Source organism: Abrus precatorius, unplaced genomic scaffold, assembly GCF_003935025.1.
Source record: "Abrus precatorius isolate BTA unplaced genomic scaffold, Abrus_2018 Scaffold4, whole genome shotgun sequence".
In the NCBI taxonomy this organism is placed as follows: domain Eukaryota; kingdom Viridiplantae; phylum Streptophyta; class Magnoliopsida; order Fabales; family Fabaceae; genus Abrus; species Abrus precatorius.
In genome coordinates this window covers 9,908,102-9,927,298 of record NW_020874384.1, presented here as the reverse complement: position 1 = coordinate 9,927,298, position 19,197 = coordinate 9,908,102, and the positions used below count along the sequence as shown (strand labels likewise).

Below are 19,197 nucleotides of genomic sequence, written 5' to 3'. Positions count from 1 at the left end.
GTGTACTTTATTTTTAAAGTATACTTCAAAGAAGTTAAATATAATTGTATGTAAGAAACGTGACAATTACATGTGAAAGGTTAAAAGTATAGAATTTAAAAAATTAGCTAAATACTAGCCAAAACAAAATTAGCTAAAAACAGTTATTTTACTGACACTATAAAAATGAAAGTACGAAAAATAGTTTGAGAAAATTTTATTTTAAAATATTTAAAGAGTAATTTAGTTAATGAAATATTGTTTTAATGTATGCTTGATTTTAATTAAAGAAATTTTAATATTAACCAAAGTAATTAGAGAAACCAAAAGCTTCCTTTTAATTGGATAAATAAATAAACATTAACTTAATTATGAGTTTAAATAAATAAACATTAACTTCTCTTTTTTAACACCTTTTTTGTGTTTTTTTTTTATTTTTAATAAATGATTTATACTAATATTTTGATGAACAAAACTTCACGCATAACTAACGCATGTTTAATTTAATTTTTAAACAATAACTATTTGCTTTTATAATTTATCAAAGAAGCTGTAAAAAGTAAATACATTTTTCGAAAACGTAAAACTATGTAATTTTTAAATATATATATATATATATATATATATATATATATATATATTATAGGTAAAATAAATATTATTAGAGAGAGTTTAAGGAGAATTCAAAACTCATATACACAGAAAAAATTACTTACTCAAAAATAGAAAGTAAAAATATACTTATACAAAATTAAGACAGATGCAATTTCGTAGGTGCAAATACCAATCAGCTAACAAAATATCTTCTCCCTTACTAACAAGTGATAGTCATTTCTAGGACCTCAAAATAATAGAATTTAGGACTTCCCTTATTCAAAATACCATTAGAAAACACAATTCTATTTCTATGTAATCACAAAGACCACATTGTACTTACCCAAACAATTAATAAGCATATCCCTTCTCTTTTACTACAGCCAACACCAACTCAAGAAAGCAAATGAGTCGATAAATCTAAAGGCAAAACCAATGAGAATCTAAGCCAACGCGCAGTCAAGTACCATATTTAAGATGAAATTGAGCACATTAAAAATAAATGAGTTGGAAGTTCCTCAAAACCATGAAGAAATAGCAAGTTATGTCATCAATTTGAACACCACGATCAATCAACAAACCTTTACAAGAAAGTGCATTCAACAATAATTGCCAAGAAAATACCAGACACTTAAGAGGAACCTTTCCTCTCCATAGCCTTTGCAAGGCATCTGCCGTACACTGATCTACACTATTAGGACCACCAAAAAGTTCAAATAGCCATGAATACGCAGATTGCACTGAATATCAACCTGAAGAATCTGCCCTCCATACTCATTTATCATCTTGTAGTAACTTAATAGAAACTCCATCCACAAGTTCCAACAAAAGATTAAAGCTTGAGATCTCATGTTGAAAGAGTCCTCTTCGCCAACTAACATCTCAAACCCATCTATTACCATCATGAAAATCATTCTCCAAAACACATGATTTAGCATTCCTTGCCACCTCAAACAATCGCGGAAATGCTTCACACAATCGCACTCCACCTACTCACTTATCTCTCCAAAAAAAGAGTGTGTAAACCTACACCCACACTCCTATCAAACTTATCATCCAGCCATGAATTTCCTTAATGAATAACCTCTAGCAAATCACGCCACCACAAAGAACATCTGTTGTGGACTGATGAACGTTGAATAGAAGAAGCTAATCTACCATACCTAGATTCTAACACCCACACCCACAATGAACTAGAACAATTAACACCTTGCCACATCCATTTACCAAGACGCGCCCAGTTAAACCACTGCACATTCCTAATGCCCAAGCCACTATTCTTCTGTGGTCTACATACCGTTTCTCATTTCACCCAGGAAATTTTAGATCCATCCTTAACATCTTTCCATAAAAAATTTCATTGGATAGTGATAATCTCCTTTATCACCGACTTCGGCACCTTAAAAAAGGATAACGAGTGCAATGGCATAGAATTAAGAACGACATTAATAAAGTCACCTTGTCTCCAATCGATAAATATCTATGCTTCCATGATGCTAACCTCTTTTTAAAAGCCTCTAACACATCTTTCCATGCACTAGGCTTTCTCGGGTTAACACCTAACTGTAACCCGAGATACTTTAATGGTAAACTACCATTCTTATAATGTAGGAACTCCACAGCCAAGTTTTCAAAGTTATCACCAATGTTAATTCCCAATACACAAGATTTATGAAAGTTAATTTTCATACCTAACATTAATTCAAAGCTACGCAATACTACTTTCAAAGTCTACAAATTCTGAACTGAAGCCTCTCCCATAATCAATGTGTCATCTGCAAACTGCAGCAAAGAAATATCTAGTCCCTCTACCCCAATCTTCACACCAGAGAACAACCCACAAGTCACTGCCTTCCGCATAAGAACTCCTAATTCTTCCGCTACCATAAGAAAAAGAAAAGGGGCAAGAGGATCCCTCTATTTTAGGCCCCACTCAATATGAACTTCTAATGTAGGACACCCACTAATCAAAGTTGATAGGCTACCTCCCACACACACAAGCTTCCATCTAACTGACCCATTTTTCTGAAAATCCAAAGTTACGAAACATAAACATAAGATATCCTCACTCTACCGAATCATAAGCCTTCTCATAATCAAGCTTTAACACAAAATACCTCTTGTTATACCTCCACACATAATCAATTGCTTCATTAGCAACAAGCACACTATCTAACATGTTCCTTCCTGCGATAAAGGCTGATTGCTCTTCTGAAATTATTAAATCCAAAACCCCTTTCAACCTATTTGCCAAAAACTTGGAAATAATCTTATAAAGACAACTTAATAATGAGATAGGCCGAAAATTAGATATCTGTTGTGGGCAAGACACTTTTGGCACAAGTACTACAAAGTAAGATAACAAAGATCTAGGTAGTTTCCCATTTCTACAAAATTCAGTAAGCATACCCATCACTTCTTCCTTGATCACTCCCCAAAACCTCTTAAAGAACACAAAATTAAAACCATCAAGCCCTGGACTTTTATCCCCCTCACGCTCCAAAATCATCCTTCCCACTTCCTCCTTCGAAAAAGCATTAACAAGCCCCTCATTCTGTAGATTAGAGATTCTCGGTCATTAACATCAATAGTAGGTCGAAGCCAACCTTTACTACTAAAATGAGCCACAAAATAGGACACCACACCTGCTTTAATCTCATCAACCTCTTCGACACATCTCTCCCTAATTTGAAGCGCATGTATATTATTTCGTCGCCACTTTCCATTAACACACAAATAAAAGAACTTTGTATTTAAATCACCCCCTACCCCCATCTCACCCGAGCTTTTTGGGCTATAATACTCTCTCTATTCTTCCTAACCTTCCAAATATCACCCACCAATATCTGTTGACGCTCTTTCTCCACATCAGAAAGTTCCATCACAAAATTTTTATCATCAATCAAGCTCAACTCAGTTGTCAAATCAAAGAACACCTTATCAACATTTCCAAATACCTCAATATTCCATTTTTTCAATGCAATTTTAACATTCCTCAACCTCACACTAGCTCTCTAGGTAGCCCATAGGAGGGTAATATCTCTTTTCCACGCTTCCTCCACCACCTCCACAACTTCTTTATGAGTCAGCCAACAATTGTTAAATCGAAACGGCTTCAAACCCTAGTTAACCACTTTGTGCTTAAGAATAATAGGACAATGATCAGACACATCTCTACTCATAACCTGAATGAAACCATCTCCCCAGTAATCAAGCCAGGAACTAGAAACAAGGACTCTATCCAGTCTGCTCATCATAGAAGCATCCCCTTTTATCCATGTAAATTTTTTAACCACAAGTGGAAGATCCACAAGTTCCATTTCCTGAATGAAGGAATTGAAGCCATCCATTTCAAAGATACCATAGTCTGCTTAACAATCCTTCCTCTCTTTCACATGTCTCATAGCATAGAAGTCACCCAATATACACCACATAAATTTGCCAAAACTCCTTCTTGTCATGAGCAAATCTTCTCATAATTTTCTCTTCTCACTTAGTCTACACGATGTATAGACATTCACCACAACACATAGGTTTCCAATAGCCAATACCTGCAAGCAAACACCCAGGAACCCAGTACCAGAAAAGGAGAAAAGTATTTTACTTTTAGAAGTATCCCAAAGTGAAAGCATACCCCCGCTTCTGCCAATGGAGGGCAAGGCACATCAATCAAAATCCACAGAACCCCACAGACGCGCACATAAATTACTATTACATGTCTCAAGTTTTGTTTCCTGAATCGCCAAGAACTCCAGACCTTCAGAGCGAACAATCTCACACACCTTCTTTTGCTTTACCTCGCTCCCCAGCCCTCGACAATTAAATGAGCCAATCTTCATTTAGAATCAAAGCGAACCCCATGTTCTTCCGCAATCGTTCTATCACGTACCTCCATCTCAATCAATTTCTCTCAAACCTGCTTATCATTTCTATGTACAACCAAACCAACCTTCTTGTCAATGTCTAGTAACATCGACGCCATTACCTCATTATCACAATCTATAGTAGGTATTCGCTCCCCCACCTCCACTGAAAGATTGGGAGGATGCGATTTGTAGGAGCTCTTGGAAGCATTAGCTGAGATTTCATCAGTTAGCGATACCTGTCTTCTAAGTTGCAATGGCATTGACGCTTCTTTATTATGATTATTAAGGTTTTTTTGAGGGGGTTCTATGGAAACTACGCTCTTATGTCTCTTCCCTCCTTCATTACCTCGACTACCTTTCACAAAACGTGCCCTCCGAAGGGATTCGCGCACATTGACCCCCCCTTTCTCTCAATTTTGGATTGAGAGGGGTCGACTCGCGCTGTCCTAGTTGTCTTCATATCCCGTGATTCTAGATTTTTCCAAATCAATGCATCTAATCCAAACGGGTCTGACAAATTCAACCCATCTCTTACTATTGGGACTTCCCTCTCTATATTTTCAGAAGGCTCATTTACAACATCACAGACTGCCACCGTCAGACCCATAGCATCCACACCACCAACCCCCAAACCCTCATCCACCAAGCTCCCTTTTATTGACAGTTTACCTGTAATCATAGAATCAACCAACCGACCCTTACTTCTGATATCACCTTGCAGCACATCCTCCTCCTCACTAGAATAGTTATCTAACGCTTCCAACTCTATTGAACCAACCTCAGAAGAGTTAACCACGCCTTCCTCTGTTGCAGCTACTACGTCACAGGTATGCTCTTCAAGCATGACTATTGAGTAAAAACAATAATTGACTTTCACTGTAATGTTTTACTTGATAAGCTTAGTAATGGTAGTACCTAATTGTATTCTTCCATAATTCAATCATCGTCTTTCTGTCGTGACTTGGTCTATCTTGATAAAGTCACCAGGCGAAAAAACCAACTTATAGAAGAATAATTCACTCCAAGCATGCAAAGGGACCCCATAACAACTACCCAAGTCACCCTCCGCGCAGCTACCATACTTAGGTGCCACTCTCGTAGATCATAGAACTATTTCTCTCACCACAATTTATTGAGCGATATTGTATTCTCTAAATCTACCCCCGCATCAGATTCTACCAACACCATATCATCACCCATGGTCGTGAGTTAATATCCAACATACCTTCTCGCAGAAGAGCCCCTCGCATATTTTTTTATATCCTGTTTTCTATGAAGGTGTCCGACCATAGCACCTCTACACTCCTCAATTCGCCCCTCATCCACCTCAAACTCAAGGTGAGCCTAAGGTTTTTTCTTTTCCTCCCACTTCTGTCCTATGTGTGTCTCAAATAGACGGGGTGCTTTAAGCTTTTTCGCATACATATTCCCTGACGTCTTTGTAGCTCCTGTGACAAAGGAGTGTCTCGTTTCATTGCCCTCCGCAGACACTTTTGTACCCACAGTTTTCTCCCTTGCATGCCTCGTTAAGTTGATAGACAAGCGCATTCTGCCAATGACAATAGATCTAAGCTTAGCCTCCAAACTCTTGGCATCCGCCACATCCACAAAACGCACAAAACCAAAGTGACGTCCTAGTTTATCACTCTTTTGAGGTATGAAAACATCAATCACCTTCCCCCACCGTTGAAATACCCGCCACAAGGCTGATACACCAGTAACAAGTGGAAAGTTCATAAAAAAGTATGATGTAGAATTGTTGAGAACTTTTCCAAGATGTCCACCAAATTTACCCCTTCCTCTATACCTCCGTTTCACCATTGAATTATCCAACTTCTAGATTCTTGGATGTATACCGAAGAAGCACAATCCTTCCACTTAGGATATGAATCTGGAAATATTGCCCTATATCAAGAAGACCCAACGCCCTTCGGCTACAACTTGCTCCGCCTCAAGCAAGAAATCAAGATTCGCATGCGAGATGAAACGTGAAATTGGCAGAATTTGAATTATTATATCTCCCACGAATCCTCATCTTCGTAACCATTCCCAGATATCTTGATCACAAAGAGAGAGTTATCTCTTTTTTTCAAGGAGAACAATCAGAAAATGGAAGAACCCTATCTTTACGGCTCCAAAAGCCAGAAATTCCAGCACGAATTGATGGTCGTTGGAGTAAGATTTGGAACCTTAATTCCAAAATTCAAGCGAGACCTCGAAAGCCGATGGAAGGAAACAAAAACCCAATTACAATTGCGATTCCTATATATATATATATATATATATATATAATCTTTTAATTACAATGTTTACAGTGTAAAAATCTTTACAATGTAATCTTTCTGATGTTATGATGGACAGTTAACCCTTCAAATCAAATGTTCAACCTGTTGAATGACACAAATTGGTAAATATTTTTCTTAGCAAAAACTTATTTATTGGATATTTATTTGATAGCACGATAGGTTGGAGGCTTGAAGAAGAGACGAAAAATAAGTTTCTTGACTCAGATGACTTTCACTCTGAATAAAAATATATGAGTATTCGCTGATGTTTAAAAAATTCATCAAATTAAATTACTTTCTAACGTAAAAGTTATAGTTTATAATATTAAAAAATTATATTTATATTTTATTTAAATAGATTTAACGTCAACTTAAATACACTACGAGAGTGAGGAGTCATGATGATGTTGTTAGGGTGTAAATGTGACAAGGTTGTGAGGATAGAATACGAGAGTACAGCGAACCCTAACCCACTCCATTTGCATTTTTTCTCTTAATTTATAAAAGTGTCATTAATAAAATTCAAGTTTTCCAGGTCCTGCAAACTCTGGGAGAGAAATTTTGAAAATAAAAAACAAAAATTAAAAATAAAAATATTATGTTTGTTTTCTATTTTTAAAAGAGTTTTTAATTTATTTTTTTTTCTAAATATAGTATAAACTTATACTATATTTAAAAAAAAATAAAAATTCTTTTTAAAAGAGAAATCCAACATATAAGTTATTCTATATTTTAGTTTTAAAAATTAAAAATTAAAAATTACTTTAAAAATAGTTTTTAAAACTTAAATTAACAAACAAATTTTTAAGTTTTTTTAGTTTTAAAAACTGAAAACTATATTTTAAAAGAGAAACAAATAGGCCTAACTATGTTAACATGGATAACTTTCACTTGGAATCAAACATATATGAGTATTCACCTATGTTTAAAAAATTCATCAAATTAAATTACTTGCTAACATAAAAGTTATAATTTATAACATTAAAATAAATTTATATTTACTTTTTATTTAAACAGATTTAACATCAATTTAAATATGCTATAATTGTTAACTCATAAAAAATATAATCGATTAAATTGAAAGGCACAAAAATCATATTTTATATTATGCAATAATTTAATTTTTAATTTCTATTTGTAAAATTGAACTAAACTAAATTAAACCGTATTTATAATAAATTCATAATTTTATATAAAAATTATATTTTTATTCAATTTTATCGTAATATTGTATATATAATACAGTATATCACTTTTATTTAATTTAAATTATCATTTTTCATAACTTGTTGGGACTTTTTTTGCTGCTAGAGTTTTTAATAATGTTATTCAAACACTCAGATTTGGTGTTTATACCTCACATCGTATACCAACAATTCTCAAATACAAGGTTGCATATTAATTATTTTACATACGTGAACATACTGTCTAAACTCGAGAAAAAAAAAAAAAAATTAAAACGTCGTGTAACTCTCCGCCCATTGGTCTTTGGTTCTTTCTCTCTTCTTCTTTTTCTTCTTCTTGAACAAATCCAAAAAAAAAAAAAACATTTGAATTGCGAAGCTACATTGTTGTTGCCTTTCTTCAACAAAAAAAAAAATCATTTCTCACTCCTGAGGACTATTCATTGTTGCATGACTCTCTCTCACTTGTTCTTTGCAGCCTACTATTGGGTATTTGCATATTGGCCCTCATTCAAGCCTCTATGTTGAAGATAGGTTGAAATATTGGTTGGGCATCAGTCATCGCAGCATCACAAGTACTTTTAGTGTCCTCTTCTTTGAGTTTTCTATAATATTGATGAGTACTCTGAAATTATTTTAGATTCGTTTGTTGTAGCCTTATAGACAATGACAGTTAGTGAATGTATTTAATTTCACATATTAAGTTAGTACGTTTTTTACCTAGGTTCTAGTAATTTAGTATATAAGCTAATGTTAAATCATTTTAATATGTTTTCTGTTAATCCTGAATATGATAACAATAATGCTATTATTTTAACTATATAAAGATGGTTATTCACCATAAAAATCTGATAATTCAATTTTCAATTTGATGGTAATTAAATGTAAAAAGTGGTAATGTTACAGGGTGTACACAAATTTTTTCTACTTCTATAATATATGTTAGTGAACTAACTTAATTAATGGCAAACATAAGGTTATTAAATTTTTGTCACCAATATTAGGCCATAAGTAGGAAACTGCTACATTACCAGCATCTAAAAATTACCATAAAAAATGAACCGCTCTCTCTTTTAATTATTAAAATGTGACCATGTGCAATATTACTAGTATCTGGAGTCAATTACCATCATATTGAAAATATAATTATCATGTCTTTTTGTTCCCTTATCATCTTTATACAGTTCAATCAAGGCGAATTTGTTATCATTGCACGTTGTTGTATCATAGTTATTGGGAAATATTTGGTTACAAAAAGTTAAATAAACTTATATTCCAATTAATTAAGATCGTGTATTATATTACAGAACTGGAAAATAAACCAGATGTAATAACTGCAACATTATCAGTATCTAAAATTAATTACCATCCTATTTAAAATTTAATTATCAGCTTTATATAGTCAATTACCATCTTTATATAGTTCAGATAAGGCAAAATTTTTACCATTTTAGTTTTACTATAAAGCTCCTTAAGTATGTAGACCTTGTATTGATCAATAAACCATACATTATATTTACAAACAAAAATCTCAAGGGTTACATTGCACAATTTACAACTTTACAAGAGATAATGTGAAGACTTTGTTCTTGTACAATTCACTATGTCCTATCTTACTGATAACAACAAATAGAAAATATTGTGTTGTCCAAGTAACCATATTCAACAAACTTATTATATCATCTATGTTGCTTTTGAATCTCATTCCTTGGCAATCAAACGTCTTTCCTTGTTAATGTGGTTTCTCACATCCTTTTCTACAAATGTCAAATTATCATGTCCACTAACATCATGAACAAGGGTTTAAAAAGTCTTGTTTATCATCACCCTTTGCACAAAAATTTATTTTGAAAAGTCTTGTTAATGTAATTTATTTTAGATGCTGGTAATGTAGCAGTTTCCTACTTATGGCCTAATATTGGTGATAAAAATTTAATAACCTTATGTTAGCCATTAATTAAGTTAGTTCACTAACATATATTACCGAAGTAGAAAAAATTTGTGTACACCCTGCAACATTACCACTTTTTACATTCAATTACCATCAAATTGAAAATTGAATTACTAGATTTTTATGGTGAATAACCATCTTTATACAGTTAAAATAATAGCATTATTGTTATCATACTTAGGATTAACAGAAAACATATGTAAAATGATTTAGCATTAGCTTATACACTAAATTAGTAGAACCTAGGTAAAAAACATACTAACTTAATATGTGAAATTAACTACATTCACTAACTACCATTGTCTATAAGGCTACCACAGAGGAATCTAAAAAGATTTCAGAGTACTCATCAACATTGTGGAAAACCCAAAGAAGAGAACACTAAAAGTACCTGTGATGCTACGAAGACTGATACCCAACCAGTATTTCAACCTATCTTCAATACAAAGGCTCGAATGAGGGCCAATATGCAAATATCCAGGAGTAGGCTACAGAGAACAAGTGAGAGAGTCACGTAACAATGAATAGTCCCTAAGAGTGAGAAATGAATTTTTTTTTTTTTTGAAGATGGACAACAACAACGTAGCTTTGCAATTCAAATAATTTTTTTTTATTTGTTCAAGAAGAAAAAGAAGAAGAAGAAGAGAGGAGGAACCAAGGGCCAGTGGACGGGAGAGTTACACGACGTTTTAGTTTATTTTTTTAAGTTTAGTTAACTTTGAGTTTAGGCAGTATGTTCATGTGTGTAGAATAACTAATATGCAACCTTGTATTTAAGACTTGTTAGTATACGATGTTATGTATAGACACCAAATCTGGGTGTTTGCATAGCATTATTGGTAGAGTTTTATTTGGGGCTTTAAGAAACTTCTTCTCTTTTTCAAGAAACGAGGGTGCCATTATAGGGCTCTCGCCCTAGTTCTTTGAAACTGTGCAATGATATTCTTTTGTAACAACAACGGTGCACTAGAAGTAGCATATTTTGAGCTCAGGCCCTAAGCCAATGGATTTTATAGAGATAGAGCGACACGAGATAGAGAAGCGCCCAAAGGAAGCAATGGATTAGGTTGATCAAGGCACATAAAGATAAAGACAGGCGTAGATTTGTCCATAGACGCCTAGAAGGAGCACATACAAGAAGAACATCGTTTTGTAGATAAAAATCAGTATCACATGCCTTCTAACCCTATTCCTCCTGAACATGTATCGTATAGAGATAAAGTCTTAGAGTCAACAGACATAGGTCTAACTCTAAATGATGAAGAAATTATAAAATCGATTTTAGATTATTTCAATATTAACCTTGAATATGAGGAAATTAGTGCAACCGATTTTAGATGATTGTTGAGCTTATAAAGCATTGTATTTCTTCACCCCCTATGACTATAAATTGAAACAATAGTAGAACTCAAAATTTTAAACCTAATAGTGGCTTTAGATAAGGGGACTCTATATCCCTTTACATATTTGTTATGTGAATAGAAAAATTTGCTAATTTAATTCATGACAAAATTAATAGTGGTAATTGAACTCCTTTCTCTTTTAGTTGCTTTGGACCCAACCTTTCTCCTCGTTTCTTTGTTAATGATATCATCTTTGTTGCCAAAGTTGATAGGCAAAATGTTGAGATAAAAAATTATGTACTCACTAATTTATATTCTATATTATTAAATTATATTTATAATGAAAAGATAAATAAACTATAATATAAATAAAAAATAATTTTTATCATACATAACTTTTGTAAAGTTTTTAAAAGTTCTTTTTATAATTTTATTTTGTTTTTATAATTTACACCTATATTAACTGTCAGGAGTTACCAATCCAAATAAGTACGTATATTATTTATACTGATATTTTTTAATTTCTTTTCATTAAATTATATTAATATATTTTATTTTAATTTGTTGAATAATCATAAAACTATATTATTTTTAATTAATATCATGTATTAAATTTTATTTTTAATTAATTAAATTATATTAAATCTATCAATATTTTCTTAAGTAATTTAATTTACAATAGTATAAATTTAAATTATATATGACGTATCATATATGTCATATTTTAAAATTTATAAATAAAAATATTTATAAATATATTTAAAAATAAGTACTAAAAAATAATAAAATATCATGTTATAGATATATACTTCTTAATGAGATTTTAAACATATTGATAATAAATAAATATAATTAATAAAATGTAACGTTATTAAATTTTAATTATTTTTATAGTACTCATAAAATATTTTTTTTAATTAAATTTAATTAAAATATATAAACTAATCTATATAAAATTAACTATACTTACTTATTAATGTATGCATTTACACTAAAATTCATACTTATTAAATTTTAAAATATTTAAAATCTTATATAATATTAGTAACAAAAATGATCAAGATGAGTAACAGTGCATGTTAGAAATAGAATAACAAATTAATCATAATTATATTTAATAAAAATTTATTAAAAACTTTGAAATGCTTAAAATATATTATTTTTAAGTGGTATCATGTATTATAGGTGATATTTTTATTTCTAAATTATTATCAATAAAGATTTATGTTAATATTAATATACCAAATGTTATTCATTATATAAATTCTTTTGGATATAGAAATTATATCAATTTTTTTAATATAATAATTATTGATAATATTTTATTTTTTTAACTAAATTTTTATTTATTTATTATCACCTTTTTTTTTATTTTTTGTTCAATTTAATTCGAATCTGACTCGAATCGTCTAACTAGATGTGTTATTTATTATTACTTTAATATTAAAATTTAAATTATATATATACTATTGAAAATATTAATATTACAAAATCTGTTATTTTTTTTAAGTATGAGAATTTCAAAAAATTTATATAAAATTTTGATTATGACAAAATCAAATAATAATACAATAATTAAAATTTTTATAATTTTTTTTCTACTTATTCATCTTTTAACTAAAATATTTTTTTAATTAAATTTTAAGAGTGGTATTATTTATTTTTAAATTTTACATTAATAATTTTAAATTTTAAATTTTTATTTTAAAATTAATTATTTACAATAATTAGAAGAAATTAAATAATATTACATATCATTATAATAAAAAGATAGTATATAAATTTATTATTAAAATCTTATAGTAATTGTTAATATGCATATTTAGTATTTTTATATATAATAAATAAATAAATAATATATTAAATTTAAATTAAGTTTAAATATTATATTTAATTTATATATATATATATATGTGTGTGTGTGTATTTTATTTTAAAAAAGAATTAAAATTCTATAACTTTTTAATATTTACTTCACATTTTAAATATTTTTTTTTACAATCTCAAAAAGAAGTTTACAATCAAATAAAGACATAAATCAAATTTTAATATTAGTATTTCAAACTATATTTTATTTATTAACAATTTATATTTTAACTATGTGATCAATAAAATTTTTTATATTAAAATTGAATTTTAAATGTTTTGAAAACATTAAGATAAATATATATTTTTATATTGATATAATTATTTATAATATTATATTTTTAAAATTAAAAATTATTTTAAATAAAAATAAGTAATTATTAATATATATTTACTTATTATAAATCAAATTTAAATATATTATTTTAAAATTATAAATTAATAATTTTATATATAATTTATTAAATTGTTTCAATTTGTTTAAAAAATAAAATTAAACTTCATTCAACTCGATCTTAATTTAATATAATACTAAATTTCATTGTTTATTGAAAAATATTTTTGTTATATTTCTACTCATTAATATATATTTTTGTGTATTTTTATTTTTAAATATTTAATAATAATAATAAAACAATATATTTACATTACTTATATTTAAAAGTAATTAAAATATTTTACTATTTAATTTCCCTTTCATGATCTTTTAAATTTATTTTTTATGTTACAATAACTAAAAAATAAAAGTTCTTATTATTGAAGAAGATAAAAAAAATATAAAAAATTATATATAAAATAAATTTATTATATTTTTAATATAATTATATTTCATATTATTCAATATAATAAAATTTTATCATTACATAATTTTATATTTAAATTATAATATTTTTTTTATTTCAAAATAAAATAATTTAACAAAAAAATATAAATAAATCTGTACAATCTACATATATATTTATTAATTTATAATTATTAAAATTTAAAATATTTGAATCACTTATATTTATATATATATATATATATATTTATAAAATTAACCAAATTTATTTTTATATTTTTTATTTTTCTGTAATATTAAAAATAATTATTTTTAAATTAAATAATAAAAATATAAATATAATCGTGCAAAACTTGAGCAAGAAATATATTTACTAGTTATATATTCAAATTGAATCAAACAGAAAACTGAAATACATTTTTAACTTATGTAGACTTTGAATGACGTTTTAAAGTAAAATGGGAACTGAGGCTAAACACAACACCCCTGACTTAAACGACACAGTTTCTTCCTCCCCCCTAAGCTCATCCGTTCTCCTTCTTTTCAAACACTTATTTCCCTCTCTCTCTCTCTCTCTCTCTCTCAATTTCCCGGCACAAAATATTCCCCGTTTCATTCCTCTGATCTCTGAACTCATATTAAAACCCTCTCATTCCCTCTTCCCTGTCACTCTGAAATGGGTGCAGATTCAGATCCACTGACATGCTACTCCCAAACCCACCGCATCGTACTCCTCATAGACCTTGACCCACTCCTCAACAACCACAACACCAACACTTACATCAAAGCACTAATCTGTGCCTTGAAAACCCTCCTCTCCTTCCCTCCCCTATCTTCCTCTCTCTTCGCCTTCAAACCCTTCTTCTCGTCCCTCTCCCCTCTCCTCTCCGCCTCAAAGCTCCACCCATTCCTCCCCAACTCTTCCCACTCTCTCTCCTTCGACCACCCTTCCCACACCCTCACACTCCTCTCTCACACCCTCTCTTCTCTCCCTTCATTCCCTCAACACCACCGCTCCCCCAAAGCCTCTCACCTCGCCTCTTCCCTCTCTCAACTCCTCCATGACTACCCCTGGGAACACCCTGACCACGCCCCACAACCCGTCCCACACAATTTAGTTCTCTTGTTCTCTCCCACTTTCTCCACTTTCCTCTCTCTCGCCTCCTTTCTCCACGCCCAAAATGACGTCGTTTCTTGTCCTTCCTCGTTTGGTCAGACTCTTCTTTCGGTTTTCGGTAATGTTAGTCGTGCTTTTACTTCCAAGGGGATTTATTGTAGTTGGGTTGGGGTTAATGGCGTGATCGAGACTGATATTCAGAATTACGAGGTTAGAGAGATTCATCGCTTGTTTGAGGTTGGGCTTCGGAGTTTGGGATGGGGCTTTTGTGGTTTGGACTCGATTCTGCTAGGTTCGGGTGTTGTTCCCTTTGGTTTGGTTTATCCCAAGATTGGGGTTTCGTGGGGGAAATTTTGTTGTTCTGAAAGGGATGTTCGTGCGGAGCTGAGTCTTGGGATCTTGGATGTGAATGGGAGGCCTATTGAGTATAATTGTTGTGACCTTGAGTTTGTTGATTTGAAGGTTTTGGATAGGGGTGCGGATGTTTGGGGGAATTCAGAGTTGTCAAGTTTGCAAGGTGGGGGGTGTGAGAGAATGGGGCGGTTTTGGGAGCTGTGTTTAGGTGGGATTGTGAGATTGGAGGTTAAGGTTGTGCGGAGGTGTGATGCGTTTGTTAATGTAGGGGAGTGGTTGTCTGAGTCAGTTCTTGTGCGCGAGGTTTTAGGGGAATTGAAGAAGAAAAACAAGGAAGGTTTTGATGAGGTTTTTGCGGATAGAGTTCTTGAACTTGTTGCGTGTGAATTTGGTTGTCAGTGGCGCCGGAAGTCGGTACCTGTTTGGCAAATGCTCTTGAGTTTTCTTTATAAGGAAGGTTACTGGGCATTGGTGTCTGTTACAAATGACAAAGGTGGTTCATGTTTGGGAGTTCTACGGCCTTTTACTGTTTTTTCTGCTCTCTTGTCTGTATTAGGGGATCCACTTGTGGCTTGTGATTTTGGTGAAGCAAATGTGGCTCAATATGTTAGGATGGTGGATGATGAAATTTGCAAACCTGTTTGTAAATTTAACAAGAATGAGGGTCATCAGAAAAAGAAAAGGATGGATTTGAATATGATTCAAAACCACACGTGGAGCTCATTCTGTAATTCTGTGTATGATCAATTTGAGATAGATTTGCTTGAGGTTTATTATGCATTGGAATGCAACAAGTCAAAAAAGTTGAAATTTCTGAAATGTTGGATGAAACAGATGAAGAAATCTGGCTGTTGGGATCTTGCTTTGACAGAAAAACTCAAGCCAAACCTGACAGATGTAGAAGAGCTTAACAGTAAATTGAATGACTTAACTCAAAATCGTGAACTGCCAATCTCCTCATTTGCCTCAGCTGAAACTAACCCTGAGCCTGAAGCTATGAGAATACAGGACGAAACTGAGCTTGATTTTAAATCAGAAACGTCTGAAGCATTTTTCAGTAATCTTTCGAACAAGATCAATTGGGCAGTTGAATCTGAAGTCATTGACCTGGGGGCTTTGGCTACGCGACTTGTGACTTCATCTATACACTGGCTATGTCAGAAGGTTGATAGGCAAACTATTTCTCAGAGTCATTCTCCTTTAAAAGATTATGGTACTTGTGGTGGCATGATTGCATCTGAACTGATAAAACTTCTATTAAGGGAGCCCAAGGAGATAACTGCAAAGCATAAAAGCCAAAATCCATTCTCTGAGGCATCCAATTCAGTACCTGCTACATCAATTACAGAACATGTTGTTAGAGAGTATCCTTTGATAAAGTTTCCCACTTTACCTTAATTTCTGCATGTGATTCCTTTTTTGTTTGATAGTTCTAGTCAACTGTAATTTGGGAACTTTCATTTCTTCTTTGTTTTTTTGGTTTTTCCTTAGTGAGGATTAGATATGAACTGCAGATTTTATTTCGGATGGAGATTTTACTATCAGAGGTTGGAACTGGAGTTGAGGATTCCAACAAACAAAAGTTTGTAAGACAAATATGCCTGCTTTTAGAGAGCATTCAGTGCCACATGAAAGGAGGATTCTTTGGTGATTGGAACCTTGAAAATTATGTGGCAAAGACCATAAAAGACAGGTACAACTTTATATACAGTAACTGAGATATTTTATATGTTAATTGATTGCTCTTTCTGTCTGTTTATCTTTTTCCATGAAAATAGTGGAATTAGGTTTGTACTGGGTAATGTAGAGAAAGCTTGTAGACATATGATAGTTAAACCCCTAAAATTTCAGGTATTCACTCGGTCTTGAAGATGTGGTTCAGAAAATCTACAATAAAATGGACCTGCTGCTGTTTGCTGATGAGGATGAAGCCCCACATAGTTTACTCAACAGTGAGGACAGCAACAAATCCTTGAACAAAAAAGCATACAGAGATGAAGTGGGTGAAAATGATGTCAGTAATGAACCTGTTTCAGCGGAAAATGAATCCTATCATTTGCAGAAGGATGAGAGTGGAAGATTCCAAAGGAATCTAGAGAATGAACATAAAAAAATTATTGAAGCTAAGGAGAGGAGAGAGAGGGCACGGAGATTTTCATCTTTCACAAGTTGGATGCCTGATTTACAGAGAGTCTGGGCCCCAAAACAGAAGGTTATGAAAACCAAGACAGGTCCCCTTCGGAAGGTATCAAAAGGAAAGGAGCGACAAAGGGCAAGCTATGGCACTGTATGTGAGACCCCAATGGCAGGAAACAAACGTTCAAACCCATGGACAAGTGGTTCAGATGATGATAATCACCTGGCTAATGGGAGTCAAACAAGTGGCTCAGTTTCTAAGGCTTTGTTTAAGGATGATCTTTGATGTGAGTAAACCATACCCACCTTTCATAGAGAAAATGTATATGCAAACTTGAAGAACAGAATAACTCAATATCGGTGCTTCAGAGTTCAACCACAAATTTTGGAATGCAGATGTCTGGATCTGAAGTTGAATTTGCTTTCCAAGTGTTCATCACGTTACTTGTATACTAACATGACCAATTGATTCGCTAAATTATAATATATTACTTAGTAAATTATTCATTTGCTTAATTCAATGCATTGACAAATATAAACAATGTATTTGTTCAATTATCAGTGAAAGGAACTTTCTTTATTTCTGTTTTATTCTGTTCACCCGTGTCATTTTATGACTCCACACATTTGGGATGTATTAGTAAGGTAAGTATGCTAAACAATTATTTGTCCCTTGCCATGAAATACAATGAATGGAAGTACCAATGTTTTGACCATTTATCTTCATGTTTAGGTTTCCTTCGATCTCAGCATAGTCATTCTTGTTGTCTCACTTGGCCTTCCTTTTGCTGTAGGTGCTCCTATGAATTGTTATGCTAATATTTGAGTCTTAGTAGTTTTTACTTGGCAAGTCTTGTTTGTCTCTATTCCAAATATTTGTTTGACTGTTCACTAGCAGATTATGAACAAATTCTTGTTTGAATTACATTTCAGTGATGATTTGGTCTCACATTTTTAATTAATTTGATAATGTATGAATATTTAATCATACAATGCCATTGTTTGACAGCAGATGAAGAATACGTGATATACAGTACTTTCAACCTGTTTAGATACAGCCCCACAAGTGCTTATTAGATTTTTCTACTGGATGAAGTACTTTTGTAGTCCAAAAGTGATTTTTGGATAAAATTTTTAATAGAGCGTATATGGAAGCTAATTTCAGGTGCTTCTTATTTTAAACATTTTGGGTAGCTGGTACTAAAATATTAGTAAAATAAAACCCTTATCAAAATCTCAGAATTCCAAATCATCTCCATTTTCAAATTTTTTAAACCCTAAAACATGAGAGTACTCTGCCATTGCTGAAGGTTGAAGAATTCATCACCATTGCTGTCTGCTGTTCTCACTGATCACTGCTGTTGCATTGTTATTGCAACTTTCACCACAGCAAAGTGAGGTATTTTCTTCCTCTTCTCACCAGAACTTCTTTCTCTTTGTTCAATGTTACTTTCATTTTTCCTTGTTCAATAATCTACAGTCTACATAATCAAATGATAGTCAGTGTTTCACGGTGCATCTTGTGAAGAATCTTTTGTGTTTGTGTTTGATATACTCAGTTCAAATTTTAGCAAATGATTTCTACTCGTCTACTAGTAATTTGCTTGATAAAAGGCAAGATTTATAAACTTGTAGTGATTGTGATTATATTTTGTGTTTGATCTTCTCAAGAAACAAGGGGAGAACCCGTTTAGGTAGCTTTTAATTTTTCATGCTTGTGAAGTTTATGGAAACCTATAAG

The 19,197-nt window shown here is 31.9% G+C and overlaps 1 protein-coding gene across 1 annotated transcript; it reads left to right on the top strand.

Moving 5' to 3' along the window:
* The first annotated feature begins 14,509 nt into the window (after positions 1-14,509).
* On the top strand, positions 14,510-17,968 carry LOC113865322. Its single transcript, XM_027499786.1, has 3 exons — positions 14,510-16,684; positions 16,822-17,013; positions 17,172-17,968. Exons 1-3 carry the CDS (start codon positions 14,526-14,528, stop codon positions 17,740-17,742), a joined length of 2,922 nt encoding a protein of 973 aa, XP_027355587.1. The 5' UTR covers positions 14,510-14,525; the 3' UTR covers positions 17,743-17,968.
* Positions 17,969-19,197: the final 1,229 nt, after the last annotated feature.

Excerpts from the sequence above, each read along its gene's own strand:
- LOC113865322 (XM_027499786.1), top strand. The coding sequence starts at position 14,526 with ATGGGTGCAGATTCAGATCCACTGACATGCTACTCCCAAACCCACCGC. Across the intron at positions 16,685-16,821 it reads ACAGAACATGTTGTTAGAGA|ATATGAACTGCAGATTTTAT; the intron begins GTATCCTTTGAT and ends AGTGAGGATTAG. Across the intron at positions 17,014-17,171 it reads GCAAAGACCATAAAAGACAG|GTATTCACTCGGTCTTGAAG; the intron begins GTACAACTTTAT and ends CTAAAATTTCAG.